General features: G+C 42.5%; 1 protein-coding gene across 1 annotated transcript in view; it reads right to left on the bottom strand.

The window, feature by feature from the left end:
* grxcr1a (glutaredoxin and cysteine rich domain containing 1 a) overlaps positions 1 to 25,045 on the bottom strand; it is an 88,282-nt gene that overhangs the window by 17,588 nt on the left and 45,649 nt on the right. The window contains exon 3 of the mRNA XM_059651366.1: positions 17,410 to 17,475. Coding sequence (XP_059507349.1) covers positions 17,410 to 17,475 — 66 coding nt within the window. The remainder of the gene's footprint in view (positions 1 to 17,409; positions 17,476 to 25,045) is intronic.

The raw sequence follows: 25,045 nt of genomic DNA, 5'->3' as shown, positions 1-25,045 counted from the left end.
GCCCATGTCATCTATAAAAGGCAACAGTGCACCCAGAAAAGGGAAGTCCAGTTTTGCCCTGCATTGACAAAGTAATGGCAAAGGCAGCCACAAAGCCATGTTGCTCATGACATGTAATGGGCATGGCTGACACTCTCTTGCACATCCAAACCCATTCTCCCCTTCTAGCAATTGTTTAACCACTGGGCCACACAGTGTACCCATCCTTATCTGTGTCTTGTCTAAACATTCTCTCCATGTCACCATTACTGTGTCCCCACTGCCCACTGTAGACCTGCATCTTCTGATTGTCGAGTTGGGGAATGTTACACACAGTGATGCAGTTGGGCATTTCCAAATATGAGTTCTTATTTACAGTCATCAAAAGGAAATACAAACAAAATGAGTAGAAACCGTTGCTTTCTCCGACAATTCAAATCATTTTTGGCACCATGGCCAATGACTATTTTACAGTAGATGATGATATGCTGCACCCAGCTCCCATCAATTGGAGATGGGTCTTGTCTGGGTTGTAGCGTCAACACAGTGGCGCTCAATTTTGCCCAAGGAAAGATTCCCTCTCCAAAATAACTTCCTCAAAAAGCCGCTCCCACTCTACCAGTTCCTCAGCATCTAACACATCTATTGACATGTTTTGCTGTACTCATCGCTAAAAGAATTAACAAAGGAAAACAATTTTACGTGAAGAAATCTGTGGAAAGATGTCAATACTTGCAATGGTCCCCGGGGTTCTTGTCAACATTTTCAAAGATCTTTGTGCAAGTGGAAATGTTTTCCTACAAATTGCAAGAGCTATGATGACTGCCCTAAAGGAAGTTTCCCACTCCTTTCTGTATGTTGCTGAATCATGATTTTAACTGCACAATTACTAAAGCAAAACTAACATTTACATGGTGCTTTTCATGACCACCTAACATCGCAAAGCATTTACAAGTGACAAAGTTCTTCTGAAGTGTAATCACTGCTTTAATATAGGAAATGCAGTAGCCTATTCTCCTATAGCAAAGTCCCATAAGCAATAAAGTGGTAATGTCCAGCTGATATACTGTGCTTTAGTAATTGTCCTGGTCACATCAAATGTGTCTTCACAAAGGCCGTTGAACAAATAGATTTGTATCAGCTCATCTTTAACATCTTCTACCATGCCACACTTTTTACCTTTTAAATGCTTCCAATTTAAAAATTAACCAACAATGTAGATTTATGCTTTAAACAAGTTTTTAAAAAGATCTGTTACATAATTATTGTGAAAGGTTATTTAAGTAAAAAGTGATAAAGTTAAGAGTTAAAACACATATATAAAGACGAAGATGAAAATGAAATCAGCATCTACTATCATTTCAGAATTAGTTTGCTTGAAAATTCAGGCTGGTCAAGTTAACTCTATTAAATAAAAGCCCTTTCTTATATTTATACTTATATAAATATGTATGTATGCATTTTCCATATCTTTCTCTTGTTCGATAGGTCTGTGACTGGGTGTATGAAAACTTTCAATGATAACTGATTTTCCAAACATCTCTAGTCACTTTCTTTATAACTCTACGTGATATCATTTTTTTCTGACTATCTTTTGTTTCCTTATTCTTAGTGGGACTCTCACACCATTCATCTATCTCATCTGTTCATTCACTCAGCAGCTGCCTGGATAAATTTAGATCCAATGCCAAGGAAATATTGATTTACCTAATTTCACCCAATTCTACTTTGAAGTTCTCCCTAAAGGAACCAAATATCTAACTTTAAACTTAAGTATATGTTTTACGCATAATAAAACTATTTTAGCTCAGAAATTGTATGGCATTTGTTCTATATTTTACCGAATATAAATGGCTTTGCCTGTAGATAGTGAGGCACAGGTATCTGTTAGAATTTGGCACTTAACATTTTTTGGTAGTTTATGTTTCTGTTATGTGCTTTTACAGTTTAAAGCTATGAGAATAATTAAGCAAACAGTTCTCTCCAAAACTGCAGTTCATTTATTACAATCTACCAATATAGATGAATCAGAGGCGTAGACACAACCCATGGTTAGAAATGAATCAAATGTGCATCATTTGAGCAGAATTTGCTGATTTAATTGAGACTGAAGAATGTGCGCCAGCAATCACATAAATTGAGAAATGTCTGTTGTGATCTTACTTGACTGATGCTTAATGTGTTCGAGTATGAGTGATTTGGGTCAAAATGTAATAAGTGTATCACAGTTGGAAGGAAATGGGTGATTTTTTTTTCTGCTGTAAACTACTTGATATAGATTGATTGTTATGATTCATCCCCTCAGTACTACTTATCATCTATCATGTGATTGCCAGGAAGCTCGAGGGTAAAGTAGATCATCTTGCTACTTTTCCCTTTCGCAGTTTCTAGGTTCCTACATAACATCATTGATAATCATTTTAAAGGAGAGCTAAATCCATTTATATCAAATGTGTTAACATCTTGACAAAATCATTGAACAACAGAACATAATGTGAATGATTATACACAATTATTGCAAACAGTAATATCTGGGCTTTAATATCTTATGAATTTGAGTAGAATTATACTGAATAAACAATACGTCAAACTGCAGGGCACTCTGCAGACCAAACCTCATTAAACAAAGTTTCATGTTCTCAGCATCCTTTGCACAAGTTGGCACTTATTTTTTGTAGACAATGAATCATATGAAAGCTTTAGGGATTTTCCTGGCATTTGGTAAAGTTTAGGTTAATGTAATTTATAGGAACTGTGTTAACTGTTCAGTAAAGCAATAAAATGAAGCCAGCTGCTCAAGGACACAGGCCACATGGTGGCACAGTGGTTAGCTATATCATGGGACCCTAACTCGATTCAAACCTTGAGTAACTGTGTGTGTGGAGTTTGAACATTCTCCCAATGTCTGTGTGGGTTTCTGCTGGGTGCTCCAGTTTCGTCACACAGTCCAAAGATCTGCAGGTTAGGTGGATTGGCCTTGCTAATTTGACCCGTAGCATTCAGCGATGTGTAGGTTAGGTGGGTTTACCGTGGTAATTGCATTTACACGGAAAAGGTGGGTAGAGGTTTGGTGCAGACTCAAAGGGCTGAATGGCCTCTTTCTACACTTAAAGATTCTATGATGCAGAATATCATTAGCTGTCAACTGTCACAGGTAGCGGGAGCTTTATTAGCAGCAGGATAGCATGTGCGCAGGTGGGTTTAAGCTCGAGGCAGACTAGGAATGCAGCAAATAGAAGGATAACTTAGGACATTTTATGATTTCCAATACCTCTAATAATGATAAGAAAGTTAGCATTAAGGCACTTTACCTAAATGCTCATAGTATTCGTAACAAAGTAGATGAATTAATGGCACAAATCATCTTGAATGATTATGATGTTATAGACATCACAGAGACGTGGCTGCAGTGGGTTCAGGACTGGCAGTCAAACCTCCAAGGATTTACAATGGAAAAAACAGGGAGGTGGGCAGAGGGGGGCAGCGTTGCCTAGTTAGTTAAGAATGAAATTAAATCTATGGCAGTGAATGACATAGAGTCAGTTGATGTGGAGTCTGTGTGGGTGGAGTTGAGGAGCCACAAAGGGAAAAAAACTATAATGGGAGTTATGTACAGACCTCCTAACAGTGATCAGGACCAGGGGCACAAGATGCACCGGGAAATAGAAAGGGCATGTCAGAAGAGCAAGGTCACGGTGATCATGGGCGACTGCAACATGCAGGTAGACTGGGTGAATGATGAGATAATGGGAACTGCAGATGCTGGAGAATCCAAGATAATAAAATGTGCGGCTGGATGAACACAGCAGGCCCAGCAGCATCACAGGAGCACAAAAGCTGACATTTCCGGCCTAGACCCTTCATCCCACAAAAGCTGACGTTTCGGGGCTAGACCCAGTGTCTAGGCCCGAAACGTCAGCTTTTGTGCTCCTGAGATGCTGCTGGGCCTGCTGTGTTCATCCAGCCTCACATTTTATTATCTTGGGTGAATAATGTTGCTGGTGGATCCAAAGAAAGGGAATTCATGGAATGTTTACAGGATGGCTTTTTGGAACAGCTTGTGATGGAGCCCACAAGGGAGCAGGCTATTCTGGACTTAGTGATAATGGGAACTGCAGATGATGGAGAATCCAAGATAATAAAATGTGAGGCTAGATGAACACAGCAGGCCAAGCAGCATCTCAGGAGCACAAAAGCTGACGTTTCGGGCCTAGACACTGGGTCTAAGCCCGAAACGTCAGCTTTTGTGCTCCTGAGATGCTGCTTGGCCTGCTGTGTTCATCCAGCCTCACATTTTATTATTCTGGACTTAGTGCTGTGTAATGAGCCAGACTTTATAAAAGATCTTAAAGTAAGGGAACAATTAGGAGGCAGTGATCATAATATGGTAGAGTTCAGTCTGCAGTTTGAAAGAGAGAAGGCAATTTCGGATGTAATGGTGTTACAGTTAAATAAAGGTAATTACAGGGGCATGAGAGAGGAATTGATGAAAATCCACTGGAAGCAGACCCTAGCGGGGAAGACAGTAGAGCAACAATGGCAGGTGTTTCTGGGTATAATTGAGGACACGGTACAGAGGTTCATCCCAAAGAAAAGAAAGATTATCTGGGGTGGGATTAGACAGCCATGGTTGACAAAGGAAGTCAGGAAATGTATCAAAGAAAAAGAGACAGCCTATAAAATGATAAAGAGCACTAGGAAATCAGAACATTGGGAAGGCTACAAAAAAAAACAGAGGATATCAAAAAGAGAAATAAGGAAGGAGAGGATCAAATATGAAGGTAGGCAAGCTAGTAATATTAGAAATGATAGTAAAAGTTTCTTTCAATACATAAGAAACAAACGAGAGGAAAAAGTAGGCATTGTGCCGCTCCAAATTGATGCTGGGAGGCTAGAGATGGGAGATAACGAAATAGCTCAAGAACTTAATAAGTACTTTGTGTCAGTCTTCACAGTGGAAGATATGAATAATACCCCAAAAATTAAGGAGAGTCAGGGGGCAGATTTGAGTATGGTAGGCATTGTGAAAGAGAAAGTGCTAGAAAAGCTAAAAGGTCTAAAAATTGATAAATCTCCGGGCCCCGATGGGCTACATCCTAGAGTTCTGAGGGAGGTGGCAGAGGAAATAACGAAGGCTTTGGTTGTGATCTTTCAAAAGCCACTGGAGTCAGGGAAAGTCCCAGATGATTGGAAAATGGCTGTTGTAACCCCCTTGTTCAAGAAAGGATCAAGACAAAAGATGGAAAATTATAGGCCGATTAGCCTAACCTCAGTTGTTGGTAAAATTCCAGAATCCATCATTAAGGATGAGATTTCTAAATTCTTGGAAGTACAGGGTCGGATTAGAACAAGTCAGCATGGATTTAGTAAGGGGAGGTCGTGCCTGACAAACCTGTTAGCATTCTTTGAAGAGGTAAAAAGTAGGTTAGACCAGGGAAACCCAATGGATGTTATCTATCTAGACTTCCAAAAGGCCTTTGATAAGGTGCCTCACGGGAGGCTGTTGAGTAAGGTGAGGGCCCATGGTGTTTGAGGTGAGCTACTGGCTTGGATTGAGGATTGGCTATCTGACAGAAGACAGAGAGTTGGGATAAAAGGCTCTTTTTCGGAATGGCAACCGGTGACAAGTGGTGTCACATAGGGTTCAGTGCTGGGGCCACAGCTGTTCACTTCATATATTAATGATCTGGATGAAGGGACTGGGGACATTCTGGCGAAGTTTGCCGATGATACAAAGTTAGGTGGACTGTCCGGCAGTACTGAGGAGGCAGGGAGACTGCAGAAAGATTTAGAAAGTTTAGGACATTGGTCCAGGAAATGGCTGATGAAATTCAACGTGAGCAAATGCGAGGTTTTGCACTTTGGAGAAAAGAATACAAGTATGGACTATTTTTGAAACAGTGAGAAAATTCATAAAGCCAAAATACAAAGGGATCTGGGAGTGTTGGTCCAGGATTCTCTAAAGGTTAACTTGCAGGCTGAGTCCGTGATTAAGAAAGCGAATGTAATGTTGTCATTTATCTCAAGAGGGTTGGAATAGAAAAGCAGCGGTGTGCTTCTGAGACTCTATGAAGCTTTAGTTAGGCCCCATTTAGAATACTGGGTCCAGTTTTGGGCCCCACACCTCAAGAAGGACATACTAGCCCTGGAGTGTGTCCAGCAGGGATTCACACAGGTGATACCTGGAATGGTAGGGCTAACATACAATGAACAGCTGAGGATCCTGGGATTGTTTTCATTAGAGTTTAGAAGGTTGAGGGGAGATCTAATAGAAACATACAAGATAATGCATGGCTTAGAAAGAGTGGACGCTGGGAAGCTGTTTCCGTTAGGCGGGGAGACTAGGACCCATGGACACAGCCTTAGAATTAGAAGGGGTTAATTTAGAACTGAAATAAGGAGACGTTTCTTCAGCCAGACAGTGGTGGACCTGTGGAATTCTTTACCACGACGTGCAGTGGAGGCCGGGACGTTAAATGTCTTCAAGGCAGAGATTGATAAATTCTTGATCTTGCAAGGAATTAAGGGCTATGGGGAGAGTGCGGGTAAGTGGAGTTGAAAAGCCCATCAGTGGTTAAATGGCAGAGTGGACTCGATGGACCGAATGGCCTTACTTCCACTCCTATGGTCTTATTACATTTAGTCTTTGTGCTAATGTGACTGAGTGATCTAGTGGGACTGGATTCAGGATTTAGTGTTTGAAGGGGTACTAATTCAAATCTCACCACCATGAAGTTCAGAGATTTATCCCCACTGGTGAATTGTCACAATGATGTGATGGAGAGGAATAAGTGTTCCTTGAATTAATGGTTAATCCCTTGAGCAATCTCCTTTCTTCTGAAAGGACCACCCACAATGGCAAGGGCCAGACGAAATGGCATCTGAAAAGTGCTCAATGGCAAAATAAGGAAATGGAGGCTGTGTGTCTCATCAGCTGTGAAAGTGAAAGGAAACTGCAGGAGCAAGATTGTCCCAGTCATCATGGCTCACCACGTCGCCAAATTTTGGTAATTAATTAAACAAGTTAACATTAAACAAATTCACTGTTAATTTGCCAGGCTCTTTGGTGATGGACGGTTGTCAGTGGGGGCACAGCTGTGTGAAACCTGGTGTCTCTTTTTAAAAATGTATACAGAGGCAAAAGATACTTGAAGCTTGTTGCATGCCTGCATTGGGACAGAAGTGTCTTTGGGCAGCAGCATATATAACAAAGCAACTTCTCTTCAGGGTCTGTCTGTGCATTCTAGGTTGGGAGAAAACTAGAAAATGTCCATAAAATATAGGCTCCTCACTTTCTCCTGCCTAGGGAACCATACCCAATAGGGTCATCTTCTTTGAAGTCAACAAGACAACAATTTGATTGTGTAACTTGGAACGTTAGAACATTTATGGATGACCTCAGGAGTAACTTGCCAAAAAGACCTGCAATCACATCATCTGCTCTAGCAAAACTCCAATTACCATCCCTACCCTCCTGGGGAGAAGCAGCTGAAGGTACAAACATGCAACATTCCTCCTACTGGAAAAAAAAGGCATTAAATTACCCTCTTATCCATGGGGTTTTTTGCCATTCAGAAAAGGATCTTGGATGTTATGCCAGAACTCCACAATTGCATAGTCATCAGGATTCATTCATCAACCACTGACTCGATGAAGATGTTCAGGGAAATTTCTATTTGAAATCACAGTGAAGACCCCACTGCCATCCCAAAGAGAAAAGATCATTTTCTGGGAGACTTTAATTCTCGGGGCAGCTACGACTATGCCGATTGGAGAGGAACCATTGGGAAAAATGGCTTGGGAAAAGTCAATGTTAATGGTGCTTTCATAAAGCGTACTCACAATGGCCTTCTCGTAACAAGCTCCATCCTCCATTAAAATGACAAATACAAAACCACATGAAGGTATCCTAGATCAAACCACTGGCACCTCCTGGATTATGACACTTTTTGAGTTGAAGGTCTAAGTGATCATTCAACTTACACAGGGAATTAATGCCTGCTGGACAGGTCATCAACTGCTTTGATCAGTGATGAACATATACCTAGCACAAACACATCACAAGAATAACAATTCCAAAGAGGAAGAAGAGTAGTGTTTTAAACGCAAAGTAGTCTAACCAAGGAGATGAATTTCGAATAAGCTCACAACCAATCTGGAAGATCTGCACACATCCAACTCAATCTCAGAGCAGTGTGATCAAATAGCTCTGTAAGATTCCTGTTACCAGAGGTGATAATTTATTAATCCATTTCAGCTTGCTCCTCATGTATCCTACAAGTAAAAAAGCCAGAAAAGTAGCAGAACTGTTAGATACACCAAAGCCATGGGCTCTGATAATGTCCTGCCAGAAGGTGAAAGATTGGTGTTTCAGAATCATCCACATTTCCAGCAAAGGAGCACCAATAGAGGTAGAGCACTGGTGGCCATTTGACAAAGTACAATGCTTAGTCCACAAAAAGAAGGACAAATCCAATTTGGTTAATAACTACCCCGTCTCTCTATTCTCAATCATGTTATCAAATTGCCCCTCCATAGAATATCACACTAATTAATGATCAATACTGATCAGCTTTAGGTCCAATCCAGTTCATTTTACACACAGCCTTGACCCAAACATGAACAAAAGTGCTGAATTCCACAGGTGAGGTGAGTGTGACTGTTCTTGATGTCAAGCAATCAAGACATTGTTTTATCAAGGAGCCCGAGCAAAACTGAAGTCAATTGGAATTATGGAGGGAACGCTCCACAATGTGAAGTCATTACCACCACGAATGCAGATGTTGATGGTTGTCATCTCATTCCTACAGTATTGCTGCTGAAGTTCCTCAGAGTAAGGAAAAGAATAAAGGTAAAGTTGCTAAAGTCTCAGAGCTGTTTCTTCGGTGATCCTCACCTCACTATTATAATGTCAGCAGTGAAGAAGTTTGCTAATGTTCGCAAAATGTTTTGATCCAGTTGAAACTCATTAGGTATTGAGGCAGTCAATGTATGTAGGCCGCAATGGGTGGCAATATTTGGAACTAACACCATTCAGTAAACATAACATAAAATAATTGTCCAACAATAAATAACAACCGATAATCTTTCCATTTCACCTTAGCTTTAAAGGGCTTATTCTTTCATGAATTCCTCAACATCTTGAAGCTTAACTAGACAATTCATATAAATATTATGGCTACAAGAACCAATCAGAGACTGAGAATTCCTGCCGTGACTGACCCATCTCCTTGCTCCCAAAGACCTTTCCATCATCGACAATACATAAGTTAGGAGTAAATCGTGATAAGAGATAATGGGAACTGCAGATGCTGGAGAAACCAAGATAACAAAGTGTGAAGCTGGATGAACACAGCAGGCCAAGCAGCATCTCAGGAGCAGAAAAGCTGACGTTTCGGGCCTAGACCCTTCATCAGAGAGGGGCATGGGGAGAGGGTCCCCTCCCCCCACTGCATCCCAAAACCAGCCCAGCTCGTCCCTGCCTCCCTAACCTGTTCTTCCTCTCACCTATTCCCTCCTCTCACCTCAAGCCACACGTCCATTTCCTACTTACTAACCTCATCCCGCCTCCTTGACCTGTCCGTCCTCCCCTGACTGACCTATCCCCTCCCTACCTCCCCACCTATACACTCCTCACCACCTATCTTCTCCTCTATCCATCTTTGGTCTGCTTCCCCCTCTCTCCCTATTTATTTCAGAACCCTCTCCCCATCCCCCTCTCTGATGAAGGGTCTAGGCCCGAAACGCCAGCTTTTGTGCTCCTGAGATGCTGCTTGCCCTGCTGTGTTCATCCAGCTTCACACCTTGTTATCATAAGTTAGAAGTGTCTTGGAATACTTTCAACGTAATGGGTGTGATGCCTGGAACCATTCAGGACAAAGCCTACTTGTTTGACATCTCTACCACCACAATAAAAATCCAATCCTTTTGCTACTTGGTGCATAGTGGCATCTGTGTGCCCAGCTGCAAGATGCATTGCAGCAACTTGTCAAGACTTCTCAAACACAACTGTTCAAATCTCTTGTACTCTCTGCAAACCTAAAAGGACTAGGACAGCAAACATTGGGAACTCCTGAATATTCCCATTTAAGCCATGCATGATTCTGAATTGAAATTCAATACTTGCTAATGAACTGTTACTGGACCAAAATGGTGGAAGTCCTTACCTTACAGCACCATGTCAGAGCCTTCAATACATTGACTGCATTGGTTCAACAAGGTGACTCATGACCACATTGTCAAAGACTGATCTTTGTAAGAGATGTGAACCTTTTTAAATTCTTTGTATTTCTTTTAGTGTGGGCCATGAATTTTGCTTTAGGTACTTTTGCTATTTGTACGAGGTCCTGATGGCTGAATAGTTAATTTCAAGCATGTGAAAGAAATATAATCTGTAGAGCCTGAGTTAAATCAGAATTACATTGTCAAAGGGATTGATAGTATGAGCTAAAAGATAGAGAGAAGTAGAAAGCAGATGTCCAAATTATGCTATCAGTTATGATCAAAGGTTGTGCTTTGAAATGTAAAAATCAATGGACTTTGGGGCCAAAATTAAATGGAATGAGAGTCATCCATCTGGAAAATATTCCAACATGAAAATATTAATGACGGACTGTTTATGTGTGAAGGGTCTCCTTTTCTGGTTGTGACCGTGGGATGTGCCCATGATTGCTAAATTAATGTAGCTAATAGCAGATGAAGTAACAATATCAAAGCGCTATGGTAACAGTAGAACAAAGGAAATGGCTACATAGCATCAACACAATGAACTGGGAGACATAACACAGTGCGGAGCTGGAGGAACACTGCAGGCCAGACATCAAAGAGGAGCAGGAAAGTTGACGTTTCAGGTCAGGATCCTTCTTCAGAAATCTGCTGTGGAAAGGGCATGGTTTGCCTTCCTCTGACAGTTCTGTGCTACTAGAGAACTCTCAAAATGAAATTAAAGCGCTTCATTCCTGAGAGAGCCCTCAGTGGAATCTCTTTTGGAAATGCAGAGCTCCCTGCCTTCATTAAAAAAATGATTGGATGGCAAACTGCAATCATTGAAAAGTCTGACCCATTTTTCCTGTATTTGGTCACTGTTCAGTTAGCCCTGTTGGAAGATATGCGTGTTTCAATCTTTGGGAGATTAATTATGATGACCATGCAGTTGAACAGTTTGCTGATTCTTACTGACTACAATTCTTTTTGTTGACCCATAGCATGTGGGCATCACTGGGAAGGTGTATGTGGTTCAGAAAAGGCCATTTCTGAAGAAGGGTCCCGACCCGAAATGTCAACTTTCTTGCTCCTCTGATGTTGCCTGGCGTGCTGTGTTCCTCCAGCTCCACACTGTGTTGTCTCTGACTCCAACGTCTATAGTTCTTCCTGTCTTTGAATGAACAGTGAGAGGTTTTTGTCAACAGATTCCAAGAAGGGATAGGGAAAATGAAAAGTCAAAAGGCATCTACAGCTTTTGGAGTATGTGGAAAGGCTTAAACTTATGGTTAGGTAACTTGGCTTAATAAATTGCCTGGATACCAATGCATCAAGTGTCACTTTGTCCAGAGCCTATTTGTTCTCTGAACCTTTTACACCTTCCCAGTGATGCCCACACCTCATGACTCAGCAAAAAAAATGTTGTCGCCAGTAAGCATCGGCAAACTATTCAACTGCATGGTCATCGTAACTGATTTCCCAAAGATTGAAACAAGCAAATCTTCCAACAGGTCTCACTGAACAGTGATCAAATAAAGGAAAAATGGGCCAGACATTTCAATGAAAGGTGGGTGGAGAGATTTCCTGACATCACTTTGCTTTTCTCCTCAATGACAGAATCATGAATATCACCCCATAACCTGTGGGTTTGCGGGGGATTTCATCAATTCACATAACATCAGAGCAACATAGTTTGCAGATTCTGACCACACTCTTCTTTCTGTCTCTGAAACATATACCACAATTATCCAGATGATGATCACACAGCAAAGACTCTCTGTGCTGTGTTCTGAGTTATTATTTCCTTTTGTTTGGAAAAATAATTCATTGCATTTCGGTCTTAACCACCCGAAGCTAGTAAAACAAATGTATCTTTTTTTTTTCAAAATAATTCTGACATTCGAGTATATTATGTGATTTGCTGTGCAATAATAAAAGTAATTACTTTACTAATTTTAAAAATGTTCTCAATGAAACATTCATACTGATGATCAGAGACAATGGGAACTGTAGATGCTGTAGAATCAGGGATAACAAAGTGTGGAGCTGGATGTATACAGCAGGCCAAGCACTAGTGCTGTTTTTTTTTTAATTTGTTTGCAGGATGAGGGCTTCACTGGTGAAGCCAGCATTCATCACCCTTCCCCAATTGCCCAGAGAGCAGTTAAGATCCAATCACATTGCTCTGGGTCTGGAGTTGCATGCAGCTCAGTCCAGGTAAGGATGGCATTTTCCTTCCCTCTAGGACATTAGCAAACCGGATGGGTTTTTCATAACAATTGACAATGGATTTAAGGTCATCATCAGACTTTTAATTCCAGATTTTGTGTAAAGTATTATCAGGCTGACGGTAACTGCTATACCCGTCCCCTCCCAACGGCAGATGGGAAATACTGAGGGACAGATAAAAAGGAAAATAAATGGGGAACACATCCCTAACTCATGTTGTCATTTCACTGCAGTGGACAGTGTGGTCCACTGGTGTGAAGATGCAAGATAATTCAGTTGCAAATTGAAATCAAGTTCTCACAATGTAATTTAATAATTGTCACAAAGGTTTCCCAGGGATGTTTCGCCCTGTTCCTCAATAAACCTTGACATCCCTTCTATCAATCATACAGAACATCTTTCTAATGCCAAATGGTAGTTAACCTACTCCAGTGTTATCCATTAGCCCATCAACAAAACCAGCTCCCATATCTTATACCTGGCATTCTCTGTCCCCATGATTTAAGCTCTGCCCTCTCCATTTCGGATTTTGATCTACGCTCATCAGGACATGAGTTTGTTCATTAAAGCTCCTGAAAGATGACTGCTCCCTTCCATAGTTATACATTGTCATGGTTGATGTTGTATAATTATGGAAGACCAAGAAAATCAATGATATATGATCGCATTTCAAAACAAACAAAATAAAAAACTAAAAATTTGCATACAACCTAACATACAATTTGAGCTAAGATAATAAAATGTGAGGCTGGATGAACACAGCAGGCCAAGCAGCATCTCAGGAGCACAAAAGCTGACGTTTCGGGCCTGGACCCTTCATCAGAGAGGGGGATGGGGGGAGGGAACTGGAATAAATAGGGAGAGAGGGGGAGGCGGACCGAAGATGGAGAGTAAAGAAGATAGGTGGAGAGGGTGTAGGTGGGGAGGTAGGGAGGGGATAGGTCAGTCCAGGGAAGACGGACAGGTCAAGGAGGTGGGATGAGGTTAGTAGGTAGCTGGGGGTGCGGCTTGGGGTGGGAGGAAGGGATGGGTGAGAGGAAGAACCGGTTAGGGAGGCAGAGACAGGTTGGACTGGTTTTGGGATGCAGTGGGTGGGGGGGAAGAGCTGGGCTGGTTGTGTGGTGCAGTGGGGGGAGGGGACGAACTGGGCTGGTTTAGGGATGCAGTAGGAGAAGGGGAGATTTTGAAACTGGTGAAGTCCACATTGATACCATATGGCTGCAGGGTTCCCAGGCGGAATATGAGTTGCTGTTCCTGCAACCTTCGGGTGGCATCATTGTGGCACTGCAGGAGGCCCATGATGGACATGTCATCTAGAGAATGGGAGGGGGAGTGGAAATGGTTTGCGACTGGGAGGTGCAGTTGTTTGTTGCGGACTGAGCGGAGGTGTTCTGCAAAGCGGTCCCCAAGCCTCCGCTTGGTTTCCCCAATGTAGAGAAAGCCGCACCGGGTACAGTGGATGCAGTATATCACATTGGCAGATGTGCAGGTGAACCTCTGCTTAATGTGGAATGTCATCTTGGGGCCTGGGATGGGAGTGAGGGAGGAGGTGTGGGGACAAGTGTAGCATTTCCTGCGGTTGCAGGGGAAGGTGCCGGGTGTGGTGGGGTTGGAGGGCAGTGTGGAGCGAACAAGGGAGTCACGGAGAGAGTGGTCTCTCCGGAAAGCAGACAGGGGTGGGGATGGAAAAATGTCTTGGGTGGTGGGGTCGGATTGTAAATGGCGGAAGTGTCGGAGGATAATGCGTTGTATCCGGAGGTTGGTAGGGTGGTGTGTGAGAACGAGGGGGATCCTCTTGGGGCGGTTGTGGCGGGGGCGGGGTGTGAGGGATGTGTCGCGGGAAATGCGGGAGACGCGGTCAAGGGCGTTCTCAATCACCGTGGGGGGGAAGTTGCGGTCCTTAAAGAACTTGGACATCTGGGATGTGCGGGAGTGGAATGTCTTATCGTGGGAGCAGATGCGGCGGAGGCGGAGGAATTGGGAATAGGGGATGGAATTTTTGCAGGAGGGTGGGTGGGAGGAGGTGTATTCTAGGTAGCTGTGGGAGTCGGTGGGCTTGAAATGGACATCAGTTACAAGCTGGTTGCCTGAGATGGAGACTGAGAGGTCCAGGAAGGTGAGGGATGTGCTGGAGATGGCCCAGGTGAACTGAAGGTTGGGGTGGAAGGTGTTGGTGAAGTGGATGAACTGTTCGAGCTCCTCTGGGGAGCAAGAGGCGGCGCCGATACAGTCATCAATGTACCGGAGGAAGAGGTGGGGTTTGGGGCCTGTGTAGGTGCGGAAGATGGACTGTTCCACGTAACCTACAAAGAGGCAGGCATAGCTGGAGCCCATGCGGGTGCCCATGGCCACCCCCTTAGTCTGTAGGAAGTGGGAGGAGTCAAAAGAGAAGTTGTTGAGTGTGAGGACGAGTTCCGCTAGGCGGATGAGAGTGTCGGTGGAGGGGGCCTGGTCGGGCCTGCGGGACAGGAAGAAGCGGAGGGCCTTGAGGCCATCTCCATGCGGAATTTGTCAAGAAGCTTAAGAAAATCACATGAAAATGGTTGGGTGCAACTTCTCGGCTTTGAAAACACAATGTCCCATTTTCCAAACAAATGTTGAACAGTGAGGTGAGATTCTTGCTAGTGAGCACTAAGACTCTGTTGACAATCATTAACATCTTCATTATTACATAAACTCACCTAATTGATACTGAGTTTTGGGACATGGAGGGTTCTCTGGACTTGGTGGTCTCCCCCTCCCCCTCCCCCAACTGTGCATCAAACCCGAGTGTGTATCCATTCTATATCGCATTCCCTGCCAAAATGGTTTAAACTCCTACTAACAATACCTGCAGTGTTCCTTGCAAGAATATTGGTCCCATTCTGGTTTATCTCAACCCACTGGAGTTGTACAGGTTCCACCTTCCCCACCTTCTTGACTACCTGCATGCCTTCCTTCTTCCTAACTTCCATTCATTCTCTGACTTCATTTTCTTAAGCTACACAGAGATCACATTTAAAAATGTGCTATCCACATAAGTCTCAGCCTCGCAGATGCACTGGTGTGACTAATGCCAATGATCAAGTTCCGAAATCCAGCATTCAAGCTGATCAAACCTGCAGATATGCTCATCCAGATTGCCAGAAGTGTCTAAGGCTGGCCATACCTTCACGTTGCATTAAAGTGGAGGAAAAATAATCTTACACTTTACCTACCAATCGGCTCTCTGTTTTGCTCTTGTGTCCTTTTTGTCAGCCTTTTCTAATGCTGGTGGGATTCCACTTGGAGTTTAGTTGCTTCTTTTGTTTGCTTGATCTCTCACTCTTACTCCCACCAGTTTTATGCCCCTGAACTGCTATCTTCTCCTTTGTATGATATCTTCCAAAGTATTTGCATCCTTCTCTTTGTCAATGATCATTCTGCCATTTTGGCCGATTGGATCTAACAGAAGAATGCAAGTTCTGTTCTATTGTGTCAAAAATATGCCCTAGTTGATAAATTCCAACCTTGATGTTTCTCCACGTTTTGATCACTTTCTTAATAGTAAGTTTGTCCTCTTCGAAGAGAAAGCTCTCACTGCAGGATCTCTTATGCCTAATATAGTCTTTTAGTAGATCCTCTTTTATTCAACCAAATCCATAGCATTCCGTGAACTATGTTTGAGATCGTCTTTGCCTTCAATCCTCACATTTCAATACATTGCATTCATAATTATAGTCATAATTCAGTCAAGGTTTAAAGCATATTTTTGAGGCTTCTGAGTTTTCTACAGGAATTATTTCATCTTTCAGGGAGATTTAAGATGGAACACACTTTGAAACAATCTCTTCCCAACAGTTTTAAAAGCATAACTACACTTAGCTACTCTGGTTTTTAAACAGATCTGTTACAATTTCATGATTTTGCCAAAGCATGTGAAAAAAACTGCTAATCCTGATGCATATCAACTTCCACTTCAACACAAGCTAGTATATGAAAAGTCGTAACCATTGTGTCTTACCCTGCGGTTTGGCTTGCATCCTTGGGCCTTTTCAGTAGCAGCTTGCAGCAGCTTTCACCACTCTGAACATTCTCTCTGGCAGTAGCTGTAAATTTTTACAGCTTCATCTCTCACACAAAGGCCTACATTTGCAGGGCACCTGTCTTAACTCCAGTGTGTCCTTACTGAAGTATCTATAAGATGGCTGCCTCCAGTGTGTGTGCACCTCACAATAGAATTCACATGGTTACCGCAGTCCGGACAGGTCATTTGTACCTAGTTGCATTTCAATCTAAACAGATATCCAGTTTTCTCCTTCATGTGCTTGTTCTTTCAACCCTCCCTTGCTTTCATCTAAAGTCTTTTCTCTCCCACGCCATGAAGGTCTGACGTCCACTTTCTGTCATTAATTACTTCTCTCTCCCACCCTGCAGCTCAAATCTCCAGCTTTTCATCTACCTGACCGACAGGTTCTTCCTCAAGAACCCCCAACTGCAATGTGCTCCGGCTAGATTTGCATTCCAGCCATTATCCCATTCTCTAGCTATTTGCATCCTTCACTGTGGTTCCCTACTTCCCTGTAAATATCAGCGCTTCAACGACTATTTCTGCACAAGTGTAACAACACATACATTAAACTTTAAATTTTAGCACAGTTTGCAGCAAAATTATATTACAGTTAAAGGAAAAACAACTAAGTAGCAGATTAGTTATAATGATTTGTTGTAGAGTTTTTATGATTAAAGCTGAAGAAATCTATAACAAAACTCATAAGCAGCCAGTTCTGAAAGGATTTAATAATGATGTGTATATTGTATCGTAAATACAGCCAAAGAACGGGACTAGGTATGGTGACATAACAATAAGTTCCAAAATTGTTAAAAATCAAGGAACAGTCATCCATGAAAAATCAGAAATAAATAATTTCGTGCAAACAGCTCACTGTAACTGTAACTTAAGGAAACAACATGCTAAAGTAAATAAAGATGAACTTTCTCTAAATCTAAGGCACGCTACTTTTGTTTTAAAGGCATATTTACCTCAATCTTCATTAAGAGATCATGTAGCTCTCCTGATTCATTCATTGACAATATTTTCTCTGTACCCTGTTAGCAAATAAATGCATAATAGCACTAAGAGAAGCATCACAACAAATCCGTAAGTGTAGGAACATTGAACACATATATTAAAGTTAAACTATATGTTGCATTCATTTTCCCCAAATTCTTCCCTCCATCCTCTAAAGGCAATGATGTTTGATGATATTGTGCCAATGTACTCTACCCCACTTGATCGGTGCAACTCAATGGAGAACGCATAGGCATGTTGTTTGACAGTGGGAGCAGTAAAGGGTGGTGCTGTTTTCACTTGGCGATTTACAGCAGCAGTCAGAGGATTATGAAACGAATATTTTGTACCCTTTCCAAATCTGGATTTTGTGGACATTTGTCACATTCCAACTGCTGTTTTGTACACACTGAACTGACACAACAAGGGTCAAAGATCAAAATGAACAGTATAATGCCCAGATTTTCAACATTCCATTTGTTCTGATGTATTGGCAGGAATAGTGAGGTTACTTCATTACATTTGTTTCATTAAGCATCTCCTTCATGCCGTTGACAATTACATTGAAGCACAACAATTCAGGCATTACATACATTTGACACATTCAATATCATTGAGTGTTAAACAGTAAAGCCTCAAATGGACTATATTATCAACATAGCTAGGTTTATACGATCAAATTCAGATATATTGGATGCAAATTCTTTTGTGCTGAACCACCTAATTATATTGTACAGTTAAGCCTTATTGGAAACCTCTGCCTCAGAAGATGGTAGAGGCAGGAGCCATTAAACATTTTTAAGGCAGAGATAAATAGATAAATGTTAGCTACTAACACTCTCCATTAGCAGTTATTCATTCTCCTAGGCTGACTGTTATCCAGAGACAGAAAGAACTGCGCTTTCTGGAGTCAGAGTCAGCACATTGTGGAGCTGGAGGAACACAGCAGGTCAGGCAGAATCAGAGCAGGTCTGTTCTCAAGAAGGGTCCCAACCCGAAATATCAACTTTCTTGTTCCTCTGATGCTGTGTGACCTGCTGTGTTACTCCAGCTACTGACTGTTATCCACTCCTGTGTCTGTCCAATTGTGCTTCTCCCTCTCTGGGCTCTATCCCTACCTGTCATTTACTCCTTACCCCCTCCTTCCATCCTATCGTCTGCATTAAAAAACAATTGCCTTTCATAGCTACCATCAGTTCTGAAGAAAGGTTACTGGACCTAAAACATTAAAGTGCAGAGCTGGATGAACATAGCAGGCCAAGCACCATCTTCGGAGCACAAAAGCTGATGTTTCAGGCCTAGACCCTTCGTCAGAAAAGGGGGATGAGGTGAGGGTTCTGAAATAAATAGGGTAAGAGGGTGAGGTGGATCGAAGATGGATAGAGGAGAAGATAGCTGGAGAGGAGACTGACAAGTTAAAGGGGCAGGGATGGAGCCAGTAGAGGTCAGTGTAGGTGGGGACGTAGGGAAGGGATAGGTCAGTCCGGGGAGGACGGGCAGGTCAAGGGAGCGGGATGAGGTTAGTAGGTAGGAAATGGAGGTGCGGCCTGAGGTGGGAGGAAGGGATGGGTGAGAGGAAGAACAGGTTAGGGAGGCGGGGACGAGCTGGGCTGGTTTTGGGATGCAGTGGGGGGAGGGGAGATTTTGAAGCCTGTGAAATCCTCACATACCACCCCACCAAACTCCGGATCTAGCACTTCATCCTCCGACACTTCTGACATCTACAATCTGACCCCACCACCAAAGACATTTTTCCATCCCCACCCTTGTCTGCTTTCCAGAGGGACCACTCTCTCCGGGACTCCCTTGTCTGCTCTGCACTCCCCTCCAACCCCACCACACCTGGCTCTTTCCCCTGCAACCACAGGAAGTGCTACACTGGCCCCCACACCTCCTCCCTCACCCAGATCCTCAGCCCAAAGAAGACTTTCCACATCAAGCAGATGTTCACCTGCACATCTGCCAATGTGGTATACTGCAACCGCTGTACCCATTGTGGCTTCCTCTACATCAGGGAAACCAAGCGGAGGCTTGGGGACCGCTTTGCTGAACACCTATGCTCAGTTCGCAATAAACAACCGCACTTCCCAGTCGCGAACCATTTCATCTCCCCCTCACATTCCTTAGACAATATGTCCATCCTGGGCCTCCTGCAGTGCCACTACGATGTCACCCGAAGGGTGCAAGAAAAGCAACTCATATTCCACTTGGGAACCCTGCAGCCCAATGGTATCAATGTGGATTTCACAAGCTTCAAAATCTCCCCCTTCCCCCACTGCATCTCAAAACCAGCCCAGCTCATCTCCGCCTCCCTAACCTGCTCTTCCTCTCACCTATCCCCTCCTCCCACCTCAAGCCACACCTCCATTCCCTACCTACTAACCTCATCCCGCTCCCTTGACCTGTCTATCCTCCCCAAACTGACCTATCCCTTCCCTACCTCCCCACCTACACTCACCTCTACTGGCTCCATCCCTGCCCCTTTAACTTGTCAGTCTCTTCTCCAGCTATCTTCTCCTCTATCCATCTTCGATCCACCTCCCCCCTCTCTCCCTATTTATTTTAGAACCCTCACCCCATCCCCTTTTTCTGACGAAGGGTCTAGAACCGAAACGTCAGCTTTTGTGCTCCTAAGATGCTGCTTGGCCTGCTGAGTTCATCCAGCTCTGCACTTTCTTGCCTCAGATTCTCCAGCATCTGCAGTTCCCATTATCTTTAAAACATTAACTCTGTTTTCTCTCCACAGATGCTGCAGAACTGCTGAGATTTTCCAATAATTTCTGTTTTCATTGTAAATAGATTCTTGTTTGGCAAGAGACTAAAAGGTTATCATGCTTGTGTTAATGTGAATGAGGAATTTGAAACGCAAACAGAGCAGCCATGATCGTATTACATGTTGGAACAGGCTTAAGCGGCAAAATGGTCCAATTCTGCTCCAATTTCACAGGTTTGCTTTTATCAGTGATGCAATCAGAGTTGGACTGAATCATTTTGAATGTAGAATTGGTCCCTGATTTTGTATGCAGTTGTTGACAACATTTTAAGTACAAACCAAATTACAAAGTTCTATCTCTTACGTGTATTGAGTCCATTCCCACCAGCTACATCACCCTCACCAGAGGTCGACTTGATCATTATTCGAGCCTGTTACTCACTGCTGACTTGCTTTATTAGCGCTGGCTGCTACATGTTCTTTAAACACCTTTTACAAATTAAGTGCAAATGGACATAATTATTTTCCACTGATTTTCCATTCCAATCTCAGGGTCTTGCTGCTGCTCAGTGCTTTCTCACAAAGCTCAAAGTAGTTGGAAAAATATTCAAATAAGATGGGGTGATCTGAAAGTACCCCACAGCCTTTTCGCCAAAGCACATTGCGTTTTATATGGGTCAGAAAGGGGCAATACTTAGTTGAGTGCAGTCAGCATCACCCACCGTGGAGTATTCGTGAAAATCTCAGTGGAGAATATCAAATCGTCAAGTGTAGTGCTTTAAAATATCGATTTACTTCTAAGATAAAGAGAGTTGGATCACAAGACTAGCGAATTAACATCTCTACCAGGATTGACCTAGACCGATGCAATTCCTGATAACAAAGTGCAGAACTGGATCAACACAGCAGGCCAAGCAATATCTTAGGAGCACAGGTTGCCTTGGTAATTGGCTTCAAGATGAGAAGGTTGCAGAGGGAAGGGTACACAATGATTTTGATTTATAAATTTTCTTGAAATGTCAACGAATGTCGCAGACATGTTTGTCTCTCAGGTAATGTTTCCTCTGATTACTTTTTCTGCAGGGCAGACCCCTGAAGTCTATGCATGGCAACAGCTTCTGAAATTTGAAGTCAATGCGCCAGCATACCAATTGTTGTGCACAGAACAACCAAGTGGCTGCATGGCTTAGAAGGAACATTGCTCTGTGGGTTCAGGAAAGAGAAAGAGACAGAGAGAGAGAGAGAGAAACTAGACTCTGTACATCTCTATGGTTCAGCATCCCAAAAGGCTTGAATAGATTGGAAGAACCAAATTCATAAGGAGTTAGAATGTGGATGGAAGACTTAGCTAGAAGGAGAATCCCCAACAAAACTTGTAACATGACTGATAGTTCTGCAGCTACCAGTTAAAAGACTAGACTGTGTTCAGAACAATGTGTAACTTTACGTTTCATTGATAATTTGTATTGTTTTGTGTTATGAAGAAGGAGACCTGGTTTTAGCTTAATCTTTAGAGTTGATCTAGTGCCTTTGGTGCCTAGATGACCGAAGACCTGTTTGCTTAAATGCATTTCTTGTCAAAGGACAGACTTGTCTCTGAGTACTATGGAATAGTTAATAAAGGTCAATTTCAAAGAGATGATAGAGAAATTAAAAATATTGTTGAAAGTAGGTGCAAAGAAAATAGAGTATTTGACAAACTAAGGCAGACAAGTTACAACAGAAAAGTGTCAATCAAAGGGATTCCCTTTTCTTGTGCATGAAACACAGAAAAACAGCATGTCAGTATAGCAAGTAGTTAAGAAAACAAATAAAATTCTGGGAATTAATGCTTAAGTACAATATTGGGAGAGATGTTAATTAGCTAGTCTTGTGATCCACCTCTCTTTTATTTTAGAAGTAAATAGATATTTTAGGCACTATACTTTAATATTCTTAACATTTTGAACTTTGAACTGAGAAAGTATTGTTACAACTGTAAAGGTTACTGGTGGCTAAACCAGGAGCGTTATGTAGGATAACAAAGTGTGAAGCTGGATGAACACAGCAGGCCAAGCAGCATCTCAGGAGCACAAAAGCTGACGTTTTGGGCCTAGACCCTCCATCAGCTCCCTGATGAAGGGTCTAGGCCTGAAACGTCAGCTTTTGTGCTCCTGAGATGCTGCTCGGCCTGCTGTGTTCATTCAGCTTCACACTTTGTTATCTTTGAGTCTCCAGCATCTGCAGTTCCCATTATTTCAGGAGTGTTGTGTGCTGTTTTTCTCCTCATATTTAGAGAGGATATACTTGTGATAGGAGCTGTTCAAAAGAGATTCACAAGGCCATTATGTGGGATGAATTGGTTGACTTATGAATAATAGCTTAAAAGGCCAGGCCTCCATTCATCAGTGTTAAGAAAAATGAGACATTTTCCTACTGAAACAAATTGGATTGTGACGGGGCTGGACAGGGTGAATGTTAAGAAGATGTTTCCACTACTGGGGCCATCTTGAACTATGAACCATGGCAGAATTAGGGGACACTCACTTAAAACAGGGGCACAAAGAAATTTCTTCTCTCAGGACATGGCGATTGTCTGCGATTTGCTAAGCCAGACAGTTCTGGAGGCTAGATCACTCAAAGTATTTAAAGAGTAGGTAGATGGCTCAAAAAAATCAATCACAGAGTTGCCAGCAATGTGGCATTTGTACAAAAGAGAAGTTGAGGCCTGGGGCATGTCAACCATGATCTTATTTGATGGCAGGACAAGCCTAAGGGACTGGATAACCTAATCTGGCTCCAATTTCCTATGTTGTTATATTCTTGTGACAGAAACCATACAGGGGAACTCTGGGAACTGCCAGCTCCTGACCAGATGCACGATAGCCTTTGAGTGTGGTGTCAACATCAGGGATCTCAGAATATTCTAACAATGGCAAGTACTCCCACTATGGTGAACGGGAGAATTGGGCTAGCAACAGACTTTAGAGACACCATAGGAGTGTTACCCAGTTAATGAGGCAAGTTTGGGCCAATAACACAAGAAAACTCACCAGGCCTCATGGAGAGAAATTCAAGGAAAATGACACTTTGCCAAACTACCCTAAGCTTCAAACCTGCATGTCTCTGTGGCTGTTTGACTGGTGTGCTAGACTTGTCCATATTCTGAGTCATGTTACTGTAAGATTGCCCCTCCCTGTGTATTAGTATTCATGTCCTGTTATATCAGTTTGTTCACCATAATGTTCTACCATCTGAACAACTTCAGTGAAGGACTCCTAACTGAACTCACGTGGGCTGCGTACTACATTCTTGTTTTCAGTATTTGCTTCTTCCCATAAACATTGCTGAGTTTAATTTTCGTAACTGGTTTTAAAGATGGCAGAAATATTTTCTAGACCTGACAATCCTGTAAATCATGAATTTCACAATTAGTAGAAGGCCTTCAATTGCTTTTAAGATCCCTAGTAACTGCCTGAATCCTGGTTGTACGTGCCCCTGATGTATCGTACATCTTTGTGCAGGGAAGCTGAAGTAAATGATATTCCATCCTACATCAGTAGGTCATCTGTGATAGTGCAGTTCTGTTGGTGCCCAAAGTATGTGTTCTTGGCCCAATTTGTTAAACTTTTGACCTAGCCATTATTCAATCACTATGCAGTGATTGGTTGCACATTCTCAATTATTCCATTGCTCTTGTCAAGTTCAGATGAGTCTTCCTTAGCTTGCTGACCACTGTTTCTACTTGGCCACATGTAACATTTCACAGAATCACAGAATTGTAATGCCACAGAAGGAGGTCATATTGCCCATTGTGACTGCACCAGTTCTGTATCCTTGTGCTAATCAATTCTCTATTCCCCTTATTCCTGAACTCAATTTCTATCCAAATAATCATCCAATGTCCTCTTGAATGCATCTTGAACCTTCCTCGACTATGTTTCAAGACAAGTCATTCCATTTATTTGATGCGATTGTAGGCCATCTCTGCTGATCTTTTTTCTGCTATTTGGATTCTATCATGTGTCTAAAAAGCCCAAAGAAATGTTTGCCTGGTTGCCATTTTGGTTGACAATGGTACATTCCAAAGCACTTCTGTTCAGTGTTGGAGGGTGATATATCAGTTACAACCTATGAAGCTCACTACAGTCCTTCTGAAAACAAAATGTGAAAATTCACACTCAGAATATTTTTAAGTGGGGCTGGCTTTCCTTTGTTTCCTGAGACCACATTCCTTTGCTTGCAGCGAAAGCTTGTCTTTTCAATGCTGAACTTGTCCTGCTGCTGTTTCCACAACTGTTGAAGTCTCTCTCCTTCAGTAATCCTATTTTAGCTGCTTCCTGACTGTCTGCGTCTTCTCAAAATAGTAACGCTCTTAATAAGTAAATTCATTTTTCTTCAAAAATAAACCTTTCTTCCTATTGTTCTGAAATGTTCTGTGTGTGTGATGGTGTTTCTGCGAAGAATTTGAATCCACGATACTGTTGCCATATGTTATTTACCCTAATGGCCACTGATGGCACCTCCTGGTATCTGCCAACTCAGCCAGAATGTGAAATAGGGTAAAGGTTTTTTTGCAGTCGTTCACTACCCCCAATTTCCTGTGTCTATACTGTTGACTCTCACATGTCCTCTGGGCAGTGAGAGTCAGGCAATAAATGCTGGCCGAGCCAGTGATCCCCTCATTCAATGAACGAAAAAAAGATACATTTGGCTGAGTTAACAAAATGATTTATTGCATGATAGCAATAACTGGAGCTTACGCTACTAATTAGGTATAAAGACTCTGGGGAGTACATGTGCTCCTGTGTCTACCTAAAGACACCAAATTGCCTGGGAGCAATGTGACTTCAACATCTTTCCTCCACTGATGACCTTTCACAGTGCCTGTCAGCTGCATACAGTGGGTCTCTTAT

Source organism: Stegostoma tigrinum, chromosome 1, assembly GCF_030684315.1.
Source record: "Stegostoma tigrinum isolate sSteTig4 chromosome 1, sSteTig4.hap1, whole genome shotgun sequence".
Classification (NCBI taxonomy): domain Eukaryota; kingdom Metazoa; phylum Chordata; class Chondrichthyes; order Orectolobiformes; family Stegostomatidae; genus Stegostoma; species Stegostoma tigrinum.
Note: the sequence above shows the minus strand (reverse complement) of the source record. Positions and strands in the feature narration are given on the sequence as shown.